The 23,771-nt window shown below is 29.9% G+C and overlaps 1 protein-coding gene across 1 annotated transcript; it reads left to right on the top strand.

Moving 5' to 3' along the window:
- Positions 1–514: 514 nt before the first annotated feature.
- LOC139425527 (uncharacterized) lies at positions 515–21,275 on the top strand. The gene is made up of 6 exons (XM_071180542.2): positions 515–604; positions 7,074–7,534; positions 10,786–11,082; positions 13,167–13,394; positions 17,017–17,253; positions 18,791–21,275. The coding sequence occupies exons 1-6, from the start codon at positions 602–604 to the stop codon at positions 21,105–21,107; spliced, it is 3,543 nt and encodes a 1,180-aa protein (XP_071036643.2). The 5' UTR covers positions 515–601; the 3' UTR covers positions 21,108–21,275.
- Positions 21,276–23,771: the final 2,496 nt, after the last annotated feature.

Here is a 23,771-nt window from a genome sequence, read left to right as displayed (position 1 = left end):
ATTTTATTCATAGCATAGGCGGGACAATGGTTGAAATTTTGGGCCCGGTAATATTAATTTATATACTAAACTATTTGATCCATAATTTCCAGATTTTCTATTTTGGTAGTCAATAATTTAAATTCATCGAATAAAAATGTATGTTTATTCAGATGAAGTATACATTTGTTCCTGATTTCGCAACTTAAAATATCGTGTACATTAATTAATTAGAATAGTTAAAGATTAGATCAACGAACTTCTAAGATTGAGTCATAGTGCTTGAAAATTTGAGCATTGAATCAAAAATTAATAATGTGTTTGCTATTTTTTTCCTTTTACACAATGAACACATGGCAAATGGGTTTCGATAAAAAATCACGTGGCTCGACATTTTTTATATAAGCATATTCATGCTTCATTGCATTGTGCTTATGCCACTGACGTCATAAAAATTTTTCCATTAATATGTATACTTAAAATTTAAATCTGGCATCACTCTAACATTTCTTGAATGCTTTCATTTTTGTTATAATTTATAATCAATGTAAACAAAACAATATTTACAAACCTTGCTAATGCATCATGAGAATTAAATCGAAATCCAACATTTTAAGGAAAAATGGTACGTTTTAAAGAAATATGAATTTAAGTTCTTTTTTGAAATGATCACATTGTAAAATTTATGTTTAGATATTTATTAGTTTAATATTGTGTTTCCCTTATACTGAGTTTTAGTAATCAAACACTTATGTAGAAATTTTAATATTTATAAATAATAATTTCCACTGATTAGGAAATCTTCAAACGTCAAGAAAACAAAATAAACATCTGTTTGTACAATTGCAATTATCTAATGCAATAATTGATAAACGCATTTAATAAATATAAATAAGACTTGTAATTTTACGGATATTTTTATTCGACTAAAAATACTATGTTCATTATTTTTAAGCTGAGCAAGATGAATATTTTTGACTTAAGATTATTGTTTAATTCTTAATAAGATATCGTTAGTTAGTTCTTAAAGAGATATCGTTTAATTCTTATTTGATTTATTTCTATTGTTATAATTTTTTTTAAACTTTTTCGTGTCCTTGCTCCTCTTTCACTGATATTTTAGTTACTGCTGCTTGTTTTTAAAACTGATGTTCGACCTCCAGTGGTGGCTGGAAGCCCAATCAGCTTCAGATTCATGGGCACCAGATTGTCTGAGAAGTAAAGGCGGCCTATGCGCAGTGCTGACTATATTTCCACAATTAGGCTGTTGGTCTCGGAATTGTAAAGCCTTAACCTTTATGACAGCTTGCCCCACAATGGGCTGTTGCTAGAATGCTTTACTTTAGTGCTTGTTTTTACCTTTATTTTTCACTTTCTGCAATTTTTACTGTTTTTACTCTTTTACTTTTATTATGATTTTTGATGTTATTTCTTAATTATTTTATGCCCATTTTTACTATTATATATTTATTCTTATTTCACGGATAATACTTTCATAAGTTGTTCTGAAATAAGGAAGTGTAGCGGAAGAATTGAAAAGTAAAATTTTTCTGCGACTTAAACCATTTTCGCTTAACTACAACGATCTTATTTTTCTCTCTTCTCCTAGAATCGGTATAAGCCGCTTCTTGAGTTAATGTGAATGATAGCATCTTTGCCTACCCAGATCCCATTCTTTAAATTCTTTTTCTATTATACTTATTTCAGATCTTTTGGGCTTTACTTTAGTTAGGGTGATGCGAGTATGCAACATTACTGTCTGCGTACTCGTGTGTAGTAAATTTAATTTAAAAAAAAAGAAAAAAAAGAAAATTTCTTGTTATTTAATTAGTTTTGTTTTCTGTTTGCAGAACGTCAAGCACTGGATTTAATGAAAAATAAATTTCAGACTTTAATTTACATTTTTCTTGTGATTGTTTGATGTTTGTGCAATTTGCATTCGCAAACAGTTTGTGTAAAAACAATAGTTTTATAAGTATAATGTATATTTATTTCGTAAAAAATGCATAAAAATAGATGAATGATTAGAAAAATAGCAAGTTTTAAAGAAATATGAATTTAAGTTATTTTTTTAAAATGATCACATTGCAAAATTTCCATTTATAAATTTATTAATTCAAATTTATGATTAAAAATTTTAAGCATACGAAGAATAATTCACATTTTAAACGAAAGTGAAGAATTATTCTTAAAAGAAGAATTATTCTTTAAAATGTGATTTATCAGGAACTATTCAACCGATTTTGATCATATTTAATATTTTGCTATGTAAAGTTACATACTTTAAAACGATGCAAAAATTTTATACCTTACATTTCAAAGTACTTTTGATAATAATTTTATAATGTAATAAAAAATAATAAATCTTTACTAAAATTTATTTTTCGCATGGAATTATCTTTAGATATAATTGTGTGAAAATATTTTTTTAATTCGCTTAACTATTTCTCGAGACATTTTGAAATACACAAAAAGTGAAATTATCATTAAAGGGACTGAAATTTGAATCACTCTCCTGACGAAACAAAGAGGACCATGTTTCTCAGATTGCGGCTACTCTCTATATTTTAGGGGACAGAAATCTGAATCCGTTGAAAAAAAAGTAAATGCATTCCGAGAAAGTGCGTTTTTGTTTCTGATTTTGCAACTTTAAATATCGTCTCCGAAGTCAAGCATCACTGTCTGCGGTCAGTGTGCGGGTGGGTGACCACTTGGATCAGTATGCTTAGGGACCGAGGGTGTGCGGTATTGGTCCTCGTTAAACTGTGCTACCGTAAAGTGCTCGACTTCGCACGTAGGTCGTCGGGCTACCGAAGCGGGTATGCCATCCCCTTCGCAGAGGATCAAAATTGTGATGGCATGTCTTCGGATCATCCTCCGGGATGTTTCCCAGACCGTCGCCAATGTCCCATTGTGCAGTTCTAATGAGACGTAAATTAACAACAGTAACAATAACAACAACATTAAATATCGTCTACTCTAATAAATTAGAATATTTATGGCCACCCCTAGAATAGTTAAAACTGAGTCCTAGAACGTGAAGATCCGATCATTAGATCAAAAGTTATTCAGTATGGCTCAGTTTTGATGCACTGTCCAAGTTAAAAAGAAATGCGATGATTTGGTGCGACTTAACACCAAGCTAAGTTATCTGCAAATTTGAACGATATGCTTTAATACTCATCAAAATTTCTAAAATTACAGATATATCTTTCATTTTAAGGTAGTATAACTGACAAAGCATTTATATTTAAGCAGTTATTCTCATAATTGTATCCATAAATAAAAAGCATTGTTTATGGGATCGCAAACAAGTATCAAACTTAAAAGGCGATTAAATATACTGCAATACAATTCATGTATTTTTAAATTTTACATGATCTCCGTACAGGCACATATGTAAATAATAAATTTTATTCCTTAACATTACCCATGTTATCTGATATTTTGTGGCGAAAGACGAAAAGTCTTATAGCTCATGTGTTGGAGCCATTTCACCAACGAGGAAATTCTCACAAAGTTACTCGAAATTACACAGCATTTTTATAAAACATTGAATCACGCGCACTTATCCCGATAATACGAGTAGTCTATCACTTTACTGGAGAAAATATTTAGTGCTAGCGTTGATGATGAGGTAGTTTACGAATAGGCAATGACATATGGATTTCAAACCAAGATGAACAGGATTAGCGTGTGAAAACTCATGTAATCTATTACAACACGAGCATTTTGAAGTTGTTGTTGTTTTTTTTACACCAACACCAATATAGGTAGCCATACAAGTATTGTCAATTGACGACAACAATAAAAATTTGTATTAATAAAAAGTGGGTGCATAAATTTCTCTTATAATGCATTAAAAATTACGATAATTAAGAGCAAAGAGGCAAATATTTAATTAAACCTACATTTGAATCTTTTTCCTAATACATTGTGCTGAATAATAGGAAAAAATAAACTTCGAGTAGCTTGTAATGTGAGTAGGTTGCGAACATATTTGTAATATGAACGCATATGCAAAATGGTTATAAATAGAATTCTTTTTTTGTATCAACATAGTGTCCGATTTGGTGGGTGGGTGTTGGCGAAGCTTGATAAATACTTTAAATATACGTTTCGAAAAAGAGATCTAAAATAAATATAGTTGACTTCTCGAAAGATAGATTGAAAGTTTTCTGTACAACGAAGGACGCTAATACTTTCTGAAGCGGTATGAAGAAACACTTTTTTAAGCCATGTAGTTATAAAGGAAAAAACTAAAAATATTTTCACTAATTTCAAAAAAGACTGGCGAGTTAGATGAGTGCTGTTAGGGAGTGGAAGAAAACGAGATTAAAATAAATTTAAATTAATCACATAAGCGTGATTGACGTATAAAGACGCCGAACCAAATCTCTATTGCAATGTGTCTGACGTGAATATCATCGTGTGGAATAAAATAAAAAATAAAACTGGAAATATCAATAAAATACGATTAAATATTATTTGGTGGTATGTCTCCTTTATATCACCAATACAACTGTTAAGTACTTTATATTGGAAGGGGGATGAGAACTTGTGGCTCGAAACCAATTACACACGTGAACCACGACTTACACGGCGAACGTTAATATGAGGAGAAATTGCATAAACATTTAGCGGGGGCAATAATGGCCATTTGCTTTGCGAGGCAGTGTCTTAGACTGAATTGAATACAAGAATTCGAAGCATTCGATTCAAAAGCTCTGTCTTCCTCGCTTTCACCTCACATTATTCTTATATTGTATTTTATACATTCTATTATTTTTAACAGTTTTTAACAAGTTTCTCAGAACAGTAACTTTTTCAGGAATGAATTGTTAATGTTTTATTATATGGCGTTTTCGCAAGATATATTTTATAGTTATTTGCTTTGTGTACAACGCGTATACATAAATTTTTAAAATTTTAATTCCGCATCCTATGGGAGTTTTCCAAAATGAAACCTCTCGTTTAATTGACTAAAAGCAAGCACCCCGCATCATTCTTATATTGTATTTTATACATTCTATTATTTTTTTAACAGTTTTTAACAAGTTTCTCAGAACTGTAACTTTTTCAGGAATGAAATGTTAATGTTTTATTATATGGCGTTTTCGCAAGATATTTTTCATGGTAATTTGCTTTACGTACAACGTGTATACATAATTTTTTAAAATTTTAATTCCACATCCTAAGGGAGTTTTCCAAAATGAAACCTCTCGTTAAATTGACTAAAAGCAAGCACCCCACATTATTCTTATATTGTATTTTATACATTCTATTATTTTTTTAATAGTTTCTTAGAACAGTGACTTTTTCAGGAATGAATTGTTAATGTTTTATTATGTGACTGTTTTATTATATGGTATTTTCGCAAGATATATTTTATGGTTATTTGCTTTCTGTACAACGTGTATACATAATTTTTTTAAAATTTTAATTCCACATCGTATGGAAGTTTTCCAAAACGAAACCTCTCGTTTAATTGGCTAAAAGCAAGCATAACTCGAAATGCTCATTAAATAGATTGAAAACCTCATATTTAGATTGCAAGGCCTTTTTTTTTGTTTAGGCGTTCTATTTTATTTTATATTTTATAACCGTCGCTGAACAGCAGACCCAAATTTTGGGTTTACGACAACTAATGTTCAACTCCGTAGCCTTGTAATTTTGTGCCCAATCCAGAAGAGAAGGGTACTTCTGGATCAAGTTTGGGAGAAATTTGCCTTGGTGGAAGACTTTTTGATGGAACTAACCCGCATTTGCGTTACATGAAAAAAAGGACCGTGGAAACTTCCCTCAGTTAGCCTAACGGCAAGGGGACTCTAACCCATTATCCGTCCACCACTGAGGATATTGCACGCCGGCACTGTGGACGGTGCAAGCCGGATGCGGTTTCGTATCGAACAGCCATTGCCTGGATTCAAACCCTGTTCACCTCATTGGAAGGCGAACGCTCTATCCCCTAAGCCATCACGGCTCTGTTTAGGCGTTCTTAGACTATTACAAGCTTTTATCATGTTTTGACAGAAGTGCAATGCTTATTAAACATATACTCTGCTTAGATAAAGTTTTTTTTTATCGCCAGGGAATTTTGCTCTTTATGCTTGCCCGTTACTCGCCTGATAATCGACGTTTGAACTATTTTCCCTGCAGAATTCTTTTTTTTTTCATGGTCCATAAAGCGTATAAACTAAGTTTCATCAACATCTGCCCCCATGAAGGTTGGTATACTTTAGTTATTTATAATCAGTGTACAACTAAAATTTAGCTTGTTGCTCTGCTATGAAGTTTTGTCAAGCTGAAGTTCGGTACATAACAAAATGAATTCAGACAAAAGAAACAAATAAAAAACGAGACTTGGAAAAACTCACGTGAAAAGAAGGATTGATGCAGAAAATACCCAACATTGGGTTTAAAGTGGGGCAAGCTTGATTAGTTCATAAAAATATAGACAAATTCACTTGGTCTAATTTTTTTAATCATTTGCCATTATTGATTGTACTTGACTTAACCTGACTAATGTATGATTTGACCCAACCTGGAAAAAAAATATGCCGCCAAGTATTTTGTCAAATATATTCTTCATGTGTAGTATAGGTTTCATTAATTTACAGATTTTTCACCATTGATTTGTAGTGAAAGAGTGAACCAAATAATATACAAGTAACATCTGACAAGCGAAAACTCACTTTTGACTTTTTGCATTTTCTCAACCTATTCCGTCTCCACCTTCTATCTTCTATGAATCCTAGTTATTAAGATTAAAATTATACATTCAATTCGGTATTTATAAAAAGGACACCAGAGAAACTAATATTCCAGAATACAAGTTATAAAATATAATCTTCTTACTTAAAATAAACTAAAATTTTTCTAGAAATAATTTGTTAGCTATTTTCAATTTTCTTTAAGCTTAAAACCACAATTTTAATATGCATGTGTTATTGTAATTACTCATATTGATATATTTGAAACATCATTCAATAAAATTGTTTTATTCGTTAATTTGCATAATAATTATCATCTACTTATTTTACAAAATAATGAAATAATTTAAAATAATTTCTAAACTAATATTTTATTTTCAGATGTTTATCAGACTTCTTTTAATTATGATTCTTCTATCTCTAAATACAATAATGAGTAATGCGGATACTTCAGATGAAGTTACAACTGAATGTTTCGATTGCACTGAGTCGGAACAGCTAGAAAAGGATAATTTTTCTGAAGAACCATCGACTGAGAGAAATGAAAATATTGAACAACACATTGATTCACATAATTTTGCAACTGAAGCCAATGAAACTCCAGAAACAACAGAATCTGTAACAGAAATCGAATTAACCCATGAAGCCGATGACGACGATACAGATGACAGCGATGCATATAATTTAGAAGTCCAACAGAACACACCAACAACAGAAGCAAACCATCGTCATGGCGGTTTTACTTTAAGTAATAAAGAAGTGGAAATAATTAGCAAGGCTAATGAAATTAGAATAATCCCCAAAAAATCCTCCAAGAAGTTTAAACTACTGAGTTTGATTTTGTAAGTATTTTTTACGTTTGGAACAGTTCAAAGTTCAATAAATGTGAGTATTGCACACATTTAATATCAAGACTAATCATTTTGTTAATATATATATATATATATATATATATATATATATATATATATATAGTTACAAGGATTATTTACTCTTGTTACAAGGATTTACGAAAAAATAGTTCCATTTATAGGGTTCTTGTCTCATACATAGTAAACGATTTGGTGAAAAAAGTAAGGATTGTAAGAGAAAACGAGGGAATGACGTATGAAAGCGCTATATAAATGAACTAATCGAGAAAAATTTTCTATGTAAAATAGGTGAATACAAATATTTAATAATTATATGAATAATATAAAAATGAATGATATATATAATATTGATGAAAGGTTATTATTTTGTTCATGAACGATTTTTGTTTCATGAAAATAAATCTCAAAATATTGGTATTATAAATTCATAACAACCTTTTTCTCTTGTGCCTGCTCACAGCGAAAACTGTCCCGACTATAAGTTTTTCAAAAATGAAACGAAGCAAGCCAATTACTTGATCAATGCTTATTTTTAGAAAACTTTTAAATCATAAACACGAAAGAAATAAGCTAGACTATCAAAAATTGTTTCTCTAGTGATGATTAACAGTTTTTAAGGCATTACATACGGCATTATCGCAAAATAGGCTTTTTGCACATTGCCTTATTTGTGTAAGAATTGAATATTGAAGTTACCCTTTAGCCAACATTCCTCCTCCAGTTGCGCGTTGTTGGGCCTTTTTTTATCACTTACTATGGTATAACCTTAAATTTTTGTTTTAGTGCTAGAACTTCACGTAGTAAGAGGTAGCCGCATTGGTTTAAAGAGTTGACAGTATATAGTTAAAGTTCATTTCTTTAAACCATTAAATAATGTACTTAGGGAATCAAAATGTGATAATTAAAAGTGTTGTGATTGGTAAAATCTTTTTTTTCCTCTGACTGACACAACAATTTGTCGCAGGTTCTTGGATTTTGCATATTTTTAAGACATCTTTAAGTGAATTATTAGTGTTTTTTTTCAAGAATAATAAATATGAATTACTTAAATCTCAATTCTTGCGAATTAGTGTTGTAAAACAAAAGAGAACTAAAGCTAAGTGCTCCAATAGAGATAAAAATTTAATAATATTGCTGAAATGGAAGTGTTTTAAATTTTTTGGTTTTGCTGGCTAAAATTAATTATAAAACCTTGATATTAAAAGAACTTATTTACAAAGATTTTATAATGTATAAAGCACCCTCTCAATAAATTGATTTTTTTTAAATGAGCTGAACCGTTTAAATTTGTTTATTAAAGCTGAATTAAAAGTATTTATCTCTCTTTATACTACAAATATATTTCTTTTTATTTGAAGCCTTGCCTATTTTAAGTTTTATTGTAGTTAAATTAGCATACCTTTTATTCGACAAAATAATTTCCGTTATTCGCAAAGTAAGAAGAAATAAAAGGGAAATAAATTATGCGAAATAAGAAAATTTATAACATTTGAAAGAGTTTAAAAATTCTACCATTTTTTTTAAATCCAGCTGACTAGATATTTTAGAATGAATGCAGATATTTAAAATGAAACATAACTGGATATTTGCAAACCCTTTACTCTGGACAATTAAGGAAATAATCAAAGTCATCAAAGTACAAAGAAACTTCTAGATTACCGTCTGGAAGTCTGTAATTGCAGCAAATAAATTAAAAATACTAGAGGCAAATTGCGACGGAAATTCATAATTTTGATGAAAAATAAATACGTTAAAGAGTCGCATACCAACACGTAACTCAAATATTTAAACAGGAATTATAATGATCGAATTATAAACAGTACTTTTAATGTGTTAGAATAGATTTGTATTTTAAAGTGTTAGTACTTTAATTTCTTTCAATTTCAAGAGCTTTGCTATATTACTAATTCGAACTCTCAGTAATTACATATTAAAATTTTACGCCTTTATTGGATATTGCATAAGCACAGCAGCATGTTCTTAAAAGTTTTTGCGCAATTACTCTTTAATGATTATTTTTCGTTTTTCTTAAATATTGCGCATCATCTCGCTCATGGGCTGCAATAGCGGCACAACTCAAAAAATCATATTTTGAGATAAATGGGTTTAAAGTTTTCATTGCTAAGAAAAATGGAGAAGAAATGCTTCAGTTTGTTTAAACGAATATTACCTTAAAGTTGAATATGAGTTGTGCTAGTATTACTGCTGAAAAGAATGTGGATTTTCATATTCACACCTGTTCTTAGTCCAAAACGCGTGTTTTTTGAGTTGTGCCACTATTGCAGCCCATGAGCGATCTGATAATGTATGAATCCATATAACATATTTGTAGTCTTTATAGTAGGATGTTAAATTTGCTAATTAAAATTACACGTTTAACTGACCATTAGTCCATTATTACTTTCTTAACAACAAATAAAGTAAAATTCGGAGTATACATTGAGATTAACTGCATTTTGCAAATGTAAAATTGCGCTTAAATAAAAAATAAAAAAAACAGAATGGAGCCGGTGGATAAATTTCAAAACGTTTTGTTTCGATGGATATTTTTAACTGAAGAATTAACTTTGTAAATTTTCAAAATAGTTACCAGCTAAGTGTTGAAAAGGTTTTACTTGATTTACCTACTATGAAAAAATTGGATTGAAACTAACAAAAAATTTTATTGTTCAGTGCGGCCATTATGTACAAAACAGATATATTTCTGTTGTCATTTTTAAGGGGTGTCTGCAGGGCATGTATCAATAATGCTAAAACTGACCGTTTTCGATGTACCTTTCCTATGAAACTACTTATGATATGCTTTGAAATGCTTTGGGGGATAGTTGAGATTATATCAGTTGTATACTGTGATAATGTTTTAGCGTTACCATGAATATTTTCTGAGTTATAAGAGATTTCTGATGAAAATGATGAAACTTTCTGAAAAATTAAAAGTTCTTCGTTTATACTTTTTTAAAGAAATCTTTCAAGGTTTTGTATTAACAGTTATCATAGTGTAAACACATACACGTAAATATTCTGTACAAAAAACTGGAGCAATATATTGTTTAGATACTGGGAAAAGATACATCGAAAAAGGTCAATTTTAGCATTATTGGTATATGCCCTACCGACTCCCTGAAATGATATCCTTGATAATTTCTAAAATTATTATTAGTCATCATTAATTTTCTTTATGATTTTAGAAACATGTTTCTGTAATATGATGTTTATTCTAGAGCAAAAAGGAATGTTTCAAGTAGGCATGCTCGAAACAGTTTTTCTCGTTCTCTCGACACGTATGAGCAATCAAAATTTGCGGACCGAAACTCAAAGAACCGGAGGAATCGGAATCTGTTACCACTAAATGACTTGCAGAGTGTTGAGACAATGGCAACAAATCAAAACAAGCAATTAGGTTCCTCACAATATCCTGACTGGAGGCAAACTAAGATGAGAAACTGGCTGAAGAAAAAATATCTTCCAAGCTATTCAAGAAGCCGTGGTGTGAAGAAGGACAAACCATCATTTGAAAAGTAAATAAAAAATTGAATGAATGAAATTTTAGGATCGTAATTATTACATGGGAAAAATATGCATGACTAGAAATATTTCAGAATAAAAAAAATTAGTATTTAATCAATTCAAAAGGAAAAACATCATGGGATAAAATATATATAGGCGTGATGCGTAAGAACGTACCGGGCTCTTTGAACTTTGAAAATTAAAAATTGAGTATTTATTTCAAAAATTATTTACCATCAATTGAGAGTAGATATTTGAGAAAACAGCACTTATCACTAAACTTTAAACCCTTTAAATCAGAAATTTAAATCTTGTAATAAGCAAATCGGTAAGTAGGTACCAGAGGAAGATCACAGGTTCCTTCAAAGCCTTAATTTTAGAGGTGGTTTTTGTAATAAAGTTTTTCAGAAAAATATTGATCCCCTGGTTTTTTTCGGTAATTTCTAAGGGAAACGAAATACATGAAATAAAAATTTTAAATATAAGGACAGCGCAATGAACAGATAAAATTAGCATAATATGTCAGATAGGGAAATGTTTCAAAATGGATAAAGTTAGTAATTCAGATGTAATTAATTGTAGCTGTTTTGTACATGGCGTGTGCAGGGGATGTTGAAATTAATTATCATGATTATCATAATTTGTTAAATTCGGGATATCAGTTTTTAGACGTTGCACTCATGGATAATTTCAATAAAGAGGGCATTTAATGTATAATAATCATTCTATTTGTTGTAGATTCTCGCTTTTTTCAGGAAAATATAGGACAATGGACCCTTAGATTTAAAACTCGAAGCGCTTCCAAAAGACATTACCAAACAAAAATGCTTTTAGCGACTTAAAGGGTCAAAAGATTTCTTTTTAACAAAATTTTTGATACTTTGAAAAAACACTATGTTAAGACTTGTTTTATTCCAAAAAAAATTGACACCAAATATAAGATAATGCTCAAAAAATGTCTAAAGTTACAGTAAAAATTGTGAAAACTACTCTCCAAAAACAGAAAATAACACAACTATTCTCTTAACTGAAATCGTCTCTAAACTCAAGTATTTTGTTTAAGATTGTTTATTTAAAGTTTTATTTTTAAAACTTGTCTTTCTTAATTGATATTTTTTCACTTGACTCGTAATTATAATTTGTTTTGGTATATAATTTGTTGATAATTTGTTTTAGTATAGCATGTTACCTGAATTTATATTTCTGTATTAATTTTATATTTTTTGGGAGTTGAAATAAATATTTTTTTATAAATATTTATATTTTGAATTTAAAAAAGAAAACACATTTTATGGGCCGGGATAGCCTAACTGGTGCGACGTTGGGCTCGTATTTGTGAAAACGGGAGTATGAATCCCACCAGCCGAAGAACCCTGGTGAACTAAATAGTGTCTGGTGCACGTTAAATCAGTCGGGGTCAAAGTCTTCAGAGTTCCCATAACAAATTGTTACCTATGTGTATTGAATAGGATATTGGTTGAGGTTCTCTGGTTGAGGTCAAGATTACGAACTGTTTAGGAATTAATGCAGTATGATTGGGTCCTTCACGTAAAACCGATTGTGACGTGTGTGTGGCTGAATTTGTATTCTTGGGCATAGATGAAGCCGCTGAAAAAACAAGAAACAAGCACTCTGCCTTAAAAGTTCGCTTGCATGCTGGTATTGGTAAATGGTATACATAACATTAATACACAATTTAACTTTTTATTCTTCAATACTGTGAGCTGTATGGCTTAAAAAATTCATATTTGGCTAACTAATAAAAGTTGCTTAATGATTTAAATCTCTATCTATTAAAACAACTAGACATAATTTACTTAATTTGAAAAATGCCAAATCCTCAAAATTAATTGTTGCTTCACTTGCCGTTTCAAACAACAAACATTCTAAAAGTGAAAGAATGCAGTTACGAGGTACTGCTTATGATAAACCTTACAATCATAAGAATCATAATCATAAGTTAGCCATTATGCACATCATCCTAGGCGATTGATTTTTTTTTGAAGTTTTCCTGAAGTAGTAAATTTTTGCATATTGTAAAGCTTGAAAATGCTTTTTTTTTTCTTGTTTTATACTTGTTATTTTTACTTGCCAGGAAGAAAAAGCTGAATGAATTCGGAGCAGTTGAATCAGTCAACGAAAAGACAGAGCATCAAGCACCTTACGATAAAGGAGCCGCTGCAATAGTTGTCCGAACTACAACATCGGGTCGTGCTGCAAATTATGAAAAAAAAATTGATACATTTAGAAGAAAAATGAAAAAGTATCAATCAGGACATTCAAAAATGCAAGGGTTTAGAAAAAGCAAAATATCGCCAAAAAAGTAAATAGTATTTAAATGATCTTCTAAAAGTATAAACCAAGCGTAATATTTTATTTATTAAAATGAATATAAACTTACACATAATTAAGAATAGTCCTAATTCAAGCATAAATAAAAATATTTTTAGAGACGAAAATTCTTTTGAAATTTTATAAAATGTTTCTGAAATTCTAGCGAAATGAATTAAAGGTATCAGCAAAGGTTTATTGAATTACTGTCAAGTCATAATTTTAACATTCATTAGTTATAACAGTTTTAGAACATAAATTAATTCATCTAAACAATATGGCTTAGTAGCGTATACTGTTTATGTATGCACATATTTATTATTAACGCAAATGCAGTTTACTGTTTTAGAGTTTTACATAGATTAATGGTTAAAATGCCTTGGTAATAGTTATCGCCTAAGGTCATAATATTTAAAACAAAAGAAAATTATAGATTGAAAAAGTACAAAAAATGCTTTTTTAAAGATTAAATTTTTAACTGAAAAATTTTATTTAGACACTTAATTTATATTTAATCATTGGTTTTTGCTAATAATTTTATTTTTAAATATATATCTCGTCTCAGGAAGTGGTAAAATTGTAACTTATTTTATCGTTACAAAAGCAGTAGTGTTGACTTCTCCAACAACAATCATAATTAAAGAAAGAAATTGGAGGATAAAAACTATATCATAAAACTTCTGATGAAAAATAAATCTACAAGTGCTGGCCTTGTAGTAATTTATGGCAAGGAAGTCATAAATTCAAAAAAAAAATACCATTCTGCTTTAAAAAGGGCTCACTAACTCTAAAAAATTATATAGTTTTTGATAATTAAGTAAATGCTAGATAATATAATTAAGCAAATGACAATTAAATCACTAAAACATTTAAACTACTTCAAATGATTTTCTCAAAAAATTTAAAATACTCAGCTTCTTGGATTTTTTTACATATAGTTCAATAATAGTTTTTCTTGTGTGGTATAAATCTTCCAGGCATAATGTTTCATAATTTGTAATCATAACTGGTCATATAACAAGGTCATAGAGACCGAAGCTGTTAGTTCGCGAAATAAGAATGCCATCTAAACTTAAGTTGGCCAAGATTATGCAAAGAAATGTTAAAACTTTTATTACTTCAATGATCTATCAATAAAACCACTCATTATACAAAATTAATTGAGCTCTTTGAAGCACAACATTAAATATTTTAACTTTCATATCAGAAAGAGTTTTAAGTTAGCGATGTATAAAATGTGTGTAGCTATAAAATGAATAGCTGATTAGATGCGTAATTCATAAACGTTTTGTCTAGAAAAGTGATGACGAACCTCTGCCTAGCTTGCCTCTTGGTGCCACGTGATGTGTATTTTGGTGGCATGCAAGATATATTAAATAACTTTTTAATTAGATGTACTGAAAACTTTATTTTTAAAAAGAAATTTATTTGTTAGGATGTTAGGGCGACTGGTTCCTTAACTATTAACGAAGTCCATGTTGTATAGGGGGCTAACATTTTCTATGGAAGTATTGGATGGCGATATGTTGTAAAATAAATTGCAAACTTAAATTATGATGGAAATTGTAATAGCAAATTTTCACAATACCAGCTATTTTCATCAATGAATTCCATATTACCATTTGTAAGAAACAGGATTATATCTGATCCAATATAAGTTAATAACTAAACAGCAAGTACATCATTGAAATTTAGGGCTTAGAATCAAGGTAATGGCTGGTGCATTGTATTTGAAAAGGTAATATAACAAGTGGCACACTAGATACCTGAAAATAGTAAACCGTACTTTAACTGGCACACTAATCGTAAAAGTTTCTCCATCACTGGCCAAGAACATTGTACGCAAGCAGTCACGTAAGCAGTGTAGTGTACATTTTGAAACAATTCCGGAACAAACTACGATAATAACTATTGGCACCCTGAGAACAGCTTCAGTAAAATTCATTTTACTGTAAAATCCATTTTTACTGTAAAATTTTGTACCGTCATTTTACAGTAATACTTATCTAGGAAATGCAGTGATTTAGTTACTATATAGTAAACATTGGTGTAAAAATCATGGCATATCTAGTGCGGTACATTTTATTGGGATTTAATCAGGAATATTTTGATGTGTAGAATCTATTCACTGGTGTTGATTGCACCACCAGTAATCGCGGTGACCGTCCTTAATTTCGAATTCATCCCAAAAGCTTATGTCCCATTTGGTTTTCCATCAGTCTTGATAAGACAGTTAAAAAAAATCTTACATTGCTACTCTTTCTGAATTCATAGCTTTTTAATAAAATAATTTTCAGAATATTTTTTAAATTTCCCCTCTAAAAGATAGGTTATTCGCGTAATAAAGGAGTTTTCCATAGTTTCTATAACTCTAAATCAGCCATTTATTAAATTTTTCATTGTTATACCTGGGATCTTGTTTTATCAGAGCTTGCAATGAGCAAGTTCCAGCATTAAAGTGGATAACTTAACCTTTAATATTTTCTCGATCATTTAAAACTTTTTTTTTAATGGCGGGCACTTGGGATGTATTGTCCCAATGGCCTCAGAATGCCAGAATGGCCTCAGAATGCCCAATGGCCTCAGAATGCTTATCGTTACCCAGTGGGCACCTGTGGGCACGGCGGTGGAGCAGCGTCACCCACGTCACACAACCACAAAGCCCTTTATAGGGCGGGGCACATTCACACAATCGCAGAACGGAGAAAGGACATAGAACACAGAGAGAAAGAAACATCCATGCCCTGAGCAGGAATCGAACCCGCGACCATCGGCTCCACAGTCAGGCGCGCTAAGCACTCGACCACCTGGTCGGCTCATTCAAAACTTTTCTCGGCTATTTTGTATTAAAAGATATTAGATTAAAAAAAGCACTTTGATTAAAAAAAATTCTTCCCATCAACATTTGATTCAAATATTACAAACCCTTTGACGTATAATCTTTATTAAACATATTTTTCATACTTTTTCATTATTTTGTATTAAGTTTAATCAGAGTAAGCGAAAAATAAAATATTTAGCAATATAATATTATATGGGTCAAAATTACAGCATGGAAAACCGATGCCTTTTTTCTTCATTAAATGTAAAATTAACAGTTATTTGTCAGAGAAATTTTAATTAACAAAAACAGAAATTAACAAAATCAATTTTTGATAGATTTTTGAGTATGAAAAAGAATATATTTTTCCAACAAAATTTCCTTCGGATTTTATATTTTAGTACAAATACAATTCCGATAATCTAACACATACTTTAATAATTATTAGACTGTTTTCTTTTTTATAATTAAAAATTACCAAAATATATATTTTTTTCGCAATTAGAGAGTGAGAAAAAATATATATATAAACGGGAAACCAGTGTCCCATCTGATTCGAAGGGCTAAAGCCTGGAAAACCCTTTGAAAATATTTTTTATACCAAGATATTACTTAATTGATGTGTTTTATGTGTGAGGCAAAAGTGTAAAAAGCCCCATAAAATACGTTTTTTTTTTTAATTATTATTACTCCTTCAAACGAATATAGCACTTCTTTATTATGCAACGTTATTTAGATTTCTATTTAAAATGTTATCATCGGGAAATAATTAAAATTATGTCTTACTTTACAGGTACAAAAAAATAAAAAAGGTGAGTACCCCTGCATCGTTCGCAGTCAACACTGAAATTAGTGGACGGAAGTCGTATAATGAAAGCGCTGAGAAAAAAGATACTAAATATACAACTATTGGTTATGCTGTCGTTCATGAAAAGAAAGTGATTGAGAAGTTCAGAAGAAAAATGAAAAAATATCATCCAAGCAGTTTTAAAAAATCCGGAGTTAAAAAAGGCAAACAATCATTCAACAAGTAAAGTGTGATTTTAAAACATTTATTAAATGACCGTCGAAAATGTCGTAAGAATTCTGAATCTCTTTTTAATGCTTTCAAATTGTACACAAAAATTAAAGTGATAGTTTTATTACTAACCAAGTTCTTTCTAACGGGGTAAAAATAGCGAAAATAATTCATTAATCGATACTAATTAATGCTAAGAAATATTACAGAAAAATGAAAGCCATGCAGTTATTAAAGATAATTAAATTCTAAATTTAATTTTATTTATGATTTCAATAACCCTAATATTCCCTTTCCAATAACTTAACGCTATTAGATTAAGAAAATAATCACGTTTTTGGAAGTTCATCTCACCAAACTAAATATTGACTACATTCAGTGTCATTTGGCATAAAGCTATTGTTCAAAAAAATCACGATAGTCAAAATTTACCACAATGAAGCAATTTTCTCCCGTACTCTACAGGAGTCACGAATTTGCCACAGTATTCACCACAGAAATCGTATTGCCACTGTATCTGTAGTTGGTACCTAGTCACCTGTAGATTTCGTACCTATTAAACCTAAACAATTACCATAACACCAACAGCACCAAATTCCAAAATTTATAAGGCATCATTGCCGTCAATATACTACATAAGGATTCCACTAACTATTATTGAAGTCAGTGATGCTTGATTAATACCGTTACTAGATATTACTGACATTATTTATACAGGTACTTTGATAATTGATACCTAATATTCTTTTTTTTAATTATATATCTTTTTATTATATTTCTTTTTTTATATTGTTAAGAAAAGTACTTATTAGATTGGTAATTTTTTTTACTTCTTTAACTAAGCTATCATTAGAACAAAATCAAGCACAGAACTGCAAGGCATATATAACGATACAATTAATGAAGCTAGCAAAAATCCAAAATTGTTTAATTTGTTATTATTTTACTAACTGAGCAAAGTATGATTTTAGAAGTTAATCCCATTAAAATAACGGCTTATTACATTCCGTATTATTCTGTCTGATACTATTGCTCGCGCCTAACTCATGAGAGTAAAAATTTGCCACAATCTCTTCTCATTCATTTAACACTTTGAGGAGGGAAATCGTAGAAAAGCTATGACAGCAGAGCTTATATAAAATCCCGATATTAGTATATCTTTTTTATATTAAAACATCCCTCATTATTAAAATACCAATAGAATATCATACCAAAATTTATTAAACATTATTGGAGCTAAAAATAGCATGGCGTCTTTTACGGTATCTCAAAACATTTTTCTTCTTTTCTAATTTTAATCATTATCGCATGGATCTTTATTTTTTATTTCAAGTACCCTTAATTGCGAATTACTTAGTATTAAAGAAACTCGTTCAAAAAGGTTCTTATAAACAAGATAAACACACGATGTCTTAAAACTTTCATAATACTACTTTCGAATTAAAATATTTTGCACTTTATTTTTGACAAATATAAGTGGTTTTACAACATTTTTCCATGATGTATTCAATAAAGCATAAACCATGTTTATATTATTTATTTTTTGCAGATTGATTAAACTAAACGAGTCAAGTACTGAGAAGGCATTCTTAACAGATACTGGGATGGGTGTAATCAAGTTTTATAATAAAAGTGTCGACGCTCTTCAAGTTACCACTACCAGTCATTCCACAGTTACTCAAACACATTCCGCAATTGCGCAATTATATGCACGCAAGCAGCAATTATTAAAAAAGAAGATCAATAAAATGCACAAGAAAAAACTGAAGCACAAAAAATTACATCAAACACAGTCTGGACATAAATACAAAAAAATAAGATTTCCAGCTGATATAAAAACTTTTAAAGAATATAAAGAATATTTAAGGAAGAAGCTGAAAAAGGAAAAACTGAAAAGAAAACCCAAACCAAAGTTGTCCACCGAGAACTTTAGAAAGATATCTCAAAGACCATCACGTCGCACTCTGAAGGAATTTAACGAAAACGACGCTTCATTGGGTGTGTCAAATACAAGGAATAACATGATTATCAACATTAAAATTCCTGATGTACTTCTGATGAATTTGGGAAGACAAGCGCGACTTAAATATTATCTGGAAAATAAACAGCAAATCAAAATTAATGCATCACGCCGTTGGCCTACTTCTTATAAGTTTGAAAATGATGACGATGAAAATAATCAATATACCAATAGTTTTATAAACACAGAAAATGGTGGTCGACGAAATGTCAAATACGTAGAAGGGAATTTTGAGTTTGCTAAAAACCGAAGAAATAGGACTCCTGGAAATTATAAAAGATTTTTTACTGGGCCAGAGCGCTTTTACCTGAAAAGAAATGCAGATCTTCGAAAAAATATGTCTAGAAATATTACTGGTGACGATTCCAGATGGGGAAATTTATTAAAAAAGAACTTTTCTCGACATGTGTATGATAAAAGGAAAAATAACACCAAACTAAATTTAAGCTTAAGCATCGAATCACCAAGAAGAGAATTGTTAGAGAATAATGTGGCGGAAATTAATCTATATGACCTCTTAAAAAGTGGTTCTGCAGTGAATACAACTCATAGGAATGATCACAATAATAAAACCAAAATCAGGCCGATGTACTTTCATAAAACAGCAATAAAACAAAGTAATTCATCTTCTGTAACACTGCCAACAAAATTATCTTATCAAACAGCCTCTATTACTGATGATTACAAATGGGGTGATCTATTAAAGAAGAATTTATCTCAACTAACACTAGATGTAACAAAACTAAACTCGAGTTCAATGGGAGAGGTTTTAAGAAAAATATTGCTAGAGAACTATACAGCAAAACCAAGTAATTCAAACAAGTCTTTAGTTAATATATTTAATTTATTAAAGGATGGTTACGTGAAAGCTGCATCTTCACCGCATAACAAGCAAAAGGAAAAAGGGGACATGTCTTTTTATTTTAATGAAATGACTTTTACTATGCCGACCGAAGCATTACCGCCAGGGTCATTTTATCTTAACTCCACTCTGCCTGCGAATGTTACAATGAACGACGACGAACAAGCAAGCTCAAGTTTAGATGGCATGGAATGGAGAAAAAGATTGTTGGAGAGTAATTCAAAGACATTAGATAATTCAACTGAGTTCCTTCTAAAAATATTTGACATATTAAAGAACAGTTATGCAAAGACTAAATCGTTGCCGTACTTTAAGGATTATCAAATTAAGAAAGGCAATGCATCCACTAATTTTAATAGAAAAAGTTTAAATCAAAATGATGAGCAAACGGAAATATCATCACCAAGGATCATAGATGATGAGAAAAGCCGAAACAGAACAACCCGAAACTTAATCCGCATTCTGAGAAACGCTTCATGGTCAGAACCAATTGCTAGATTTCGTGAATCTTTTGAAAACGGAACATTTTCTAGTAATATCTCAGAGATATTTGATGCATTATATCCTCATTTATATCCGAATGCTACACAGGACGGTACTCGGCTAGGTGAAGTAAGCACAAACATTTTTAAAAAAACCTTTTCAAAGCCGAACAGTGAGCCATCTAATGTCTTTAGGAATACAAAAACTAATCAGTCAAAAATGAATGAACTGGCAGAAGATGAGATTGAAGAGTTGGATAATTCCACTGAAATATCAAGCACACCATCCCTTAGGAGCACCAAAGCACCCTCAGATAAAACGAATTTAGAGAAAGAAACGTTACGTAAAATTATATTTGTGTTTAAGAGGTACATTTGGCGAATGTTGGACAAACAAAAGCATTTAAATAAAGAACAAAAAGTTCGTATTTTTCAAACAGTTGTAAGAAACTTAATAATAGTCCTGAAAAGGCATATTGAAAAACTTTACGACAGAAAATAAATAATATTTAAAAATTCTTCCTATATTTTCTCTGTATATTTTCCCTTTTTTTGCATTATAATAACTTTTGTTTTTATCATAAGCTTGCATTACTGTATTTTACATTCTTGAGTAGCGCGTAAATAATTACATACACATAATAAATGTGAATTTTAGTTCAAACTTCGTGAATAAGATATGACGAATGTTTGACAGGCAAAAGAATGAAAATAATAAAATAAATAAAAAGTTAACTACTGTATATATTTTTTAAAATATTATGTATATTAGGAGTTTATAATCATAATTTATAAAAAAAAATACACATTGATAGATGTAAAAACAACAAAGGCCTAAAAGACTGATGCAAATTTAATTTACAACATTTAAACTTGATTTTCTTTTGAACATAACTATAAATATCTATTTCTTTAGTAACATTACTGTAAATTAGACATACACTAACAAAACAAGAATTTTAGTATTATATCCTTTTTTTCTAAAACTAATTAAAATTTTAAACTTAAAATTTTTATAAAACAAAACTTTTACGATTAAAAGAAAAAACACATTTTTTAAAGTATCACAATCTTAATTTTGATGTTAAGCTCTTTTCTCAATTTTTTTTATCTTGTTGATTGATTTTTTTTTGTAAGTTACTACAAAAAAGCGATGATTAAATGTCACAAGAATTGTTTTTCAAGACTATAAACATTATGCCTATTTACTTATTTTTTCCCTTTCGAGTGCAATTCTAAAATCTGCAAACAAGAAGATCAATAAAATTTGTTAGTTCTACGCTTCAATAAATGTTCCTTTCTAGAATAACAGTACCCCATTCAATGTATTTTCTTTCGAATTTATAAAAAAAAATACCCACAAAAAAGATATTAGACTTGGAAACATTTACTACAAAATCAATATCAAAGACTGAAGTCAAATCAACAAAGAAGAACGAAAAAAAAAACAATCTTAACTCCGATAACAAATAACGTAATCAAAAGACAAAAAAAAATTTATTGAACAACAATCGAAACGATACAGATATATCAAAACATTGATAAGGCATCGAAGAAAATTTTTTGCTGGGAAATTTCATTTGTTTGAGGCAGTTATTTTTTGAGAGTTAATCGTTTCCGCAAAAAGTTGGAAGGTGGTAGAAAATCAGTTATGTTTTCTTTTTACATTTTCTTTTTGGCTAAAAGCATTGAAAAGAAATGGTATGAGAAGTCACCTAATGCACTTCGATGATTTTGTGGTAACTGCTGCATTGCATCGAACACTTTTATCAACTACTTTATTAAAATTTAGGATGTTTGTTTCATGAACTTTATGGACTTTATGGTGTAGGATTTGTGATGGCAATAAGGCTTTTAAGAGAATTCATCATTAAGGTTGCTTTTAAAAGCTCTGGCTTTTAATGAATTGAACTCTGCCTTTAATTATATCTTTTTTTTTAGTTTAAGGCACTATAACTGAAGAACATTTTTAATAATTTGCAAGCAAAGAGATAATTTAGATAATATAGACTTCTTAACAGGTTTAAAAATGTAGTAGAGCAGTTCAAATGAATTGAGTTCAAATAAATTATAAAAGTAGTAAAGTAGAAAAAAAAATTAGTTACAAATAAAGAAGAAAAAAAACAGTAAAGCTTAATGAGAAGGGAAGAAGAACAATTATTAAAATAAAATATTTTAAGAAAAATAGATGTATTAAAAAGCAGGAAAACAAAAAAAAGGAAATGATATAATGTCTTCTTCAGCTCATACGATTATATCTGCGAAAAAAATTGCACGTGCATTCTTATATTGTATCAATCTAGACAAAACAAAATATATCAATACAATAGTGTGAGGAACACTAAGAAAATCAAAAACATTAAATAAAAAAATATCACACAAAAAAACAGAAAAGAAAAAACAAAAGAAAAAAAAACACAAAACGAAATCTATAAAGCGAATAACGAATTACAATGAACTTACGTGTACCGGTATCTTTCAAGAATGATTTAAAATATTTTCTTAATAAGATTGCCAGATTACAAAATATGAAAACAGAAGCTCAATTGGAGTTAAAAGCATAAATAGAGGAACTTTATTTTATGCCACATTCTTACTGCAGTAAGCGCGTTTGATTAATTGATTCCAAGGAGTGACCCGAATATATAATATATATGCGTGTGCGTGTCTTATGCTGTTGTCTTATCTTACTCCATAAGAAAAAATACCCTATGCTAATGCTAGCTTAAATTGGTATTACAATCTTAAGGTTTTAAGAAAGTGATGCACATTATAATTCGCGATCGCAACGAACTATAGGGGGCGTTGTTGTATGAAACCATATATGGCAGTACCTTTACTTTCGTTACTTGTACCGCCGGAACAAGTAAAAAGTACGTACTTTTACTTGTACTTCGTTACTTTTTAAATTTAGTACTTTTACTTGTACTTTCGTTACTTTTTTAGGGAAAAAGTACAAGTATTTGTAACGGAAATGTCGAATGAAATCGTTACTTTTTTCTGAAGCTCGGTAAGCTTTCTAAAAAGAAAAAAAGGAAGAAAAAAATTAAATTTAAAAAAATGCTTATGTTTCTTTGATTTATAAAATTAATGTGCAATATATATGCATTCACAGCTAACTTCGTGTTTAAATACCTTGACCTCCCGTGGAGCGCTTATTCAGCGT

Source organism: Parasteatoda tepidariorum, chromosome 3, assembly GCF_982258835.1.
Source record: "Parasteatoda tepidariorum strain Cologne lab strain chromosome 3, Ptep-v5.0, whole genome shotgun sequence".
Classification (NCBI taxonomy): Eukaryota; Metazoa; Arthropoda; class Arachnida; order Araneae; family Theridiidae; genus Parasteatoda; species Parasteatoda tepidariorum.
This window is presented reverse-complemented; position numbering and strand designations above follow the sequence as displayed.

Coding starts and splice junctions, on each gene's coding strand:
- LOC139425527 (XM_071180542.2), top strand. Junction 11,083..13,166: donor GACAAACCATCATTTGAAAA/GTAAATAAAAAA, acceptor TTTACTTGCCAG/GAAGAAAAAGCTGAATGAAT. Junction 17,254..18,790: donor GGCAAACAATCATTCAACAA/GTAAAGTGTGAT, acceptor TATTTTTTGCAG/ATTGATTAAACTAAACGAGT.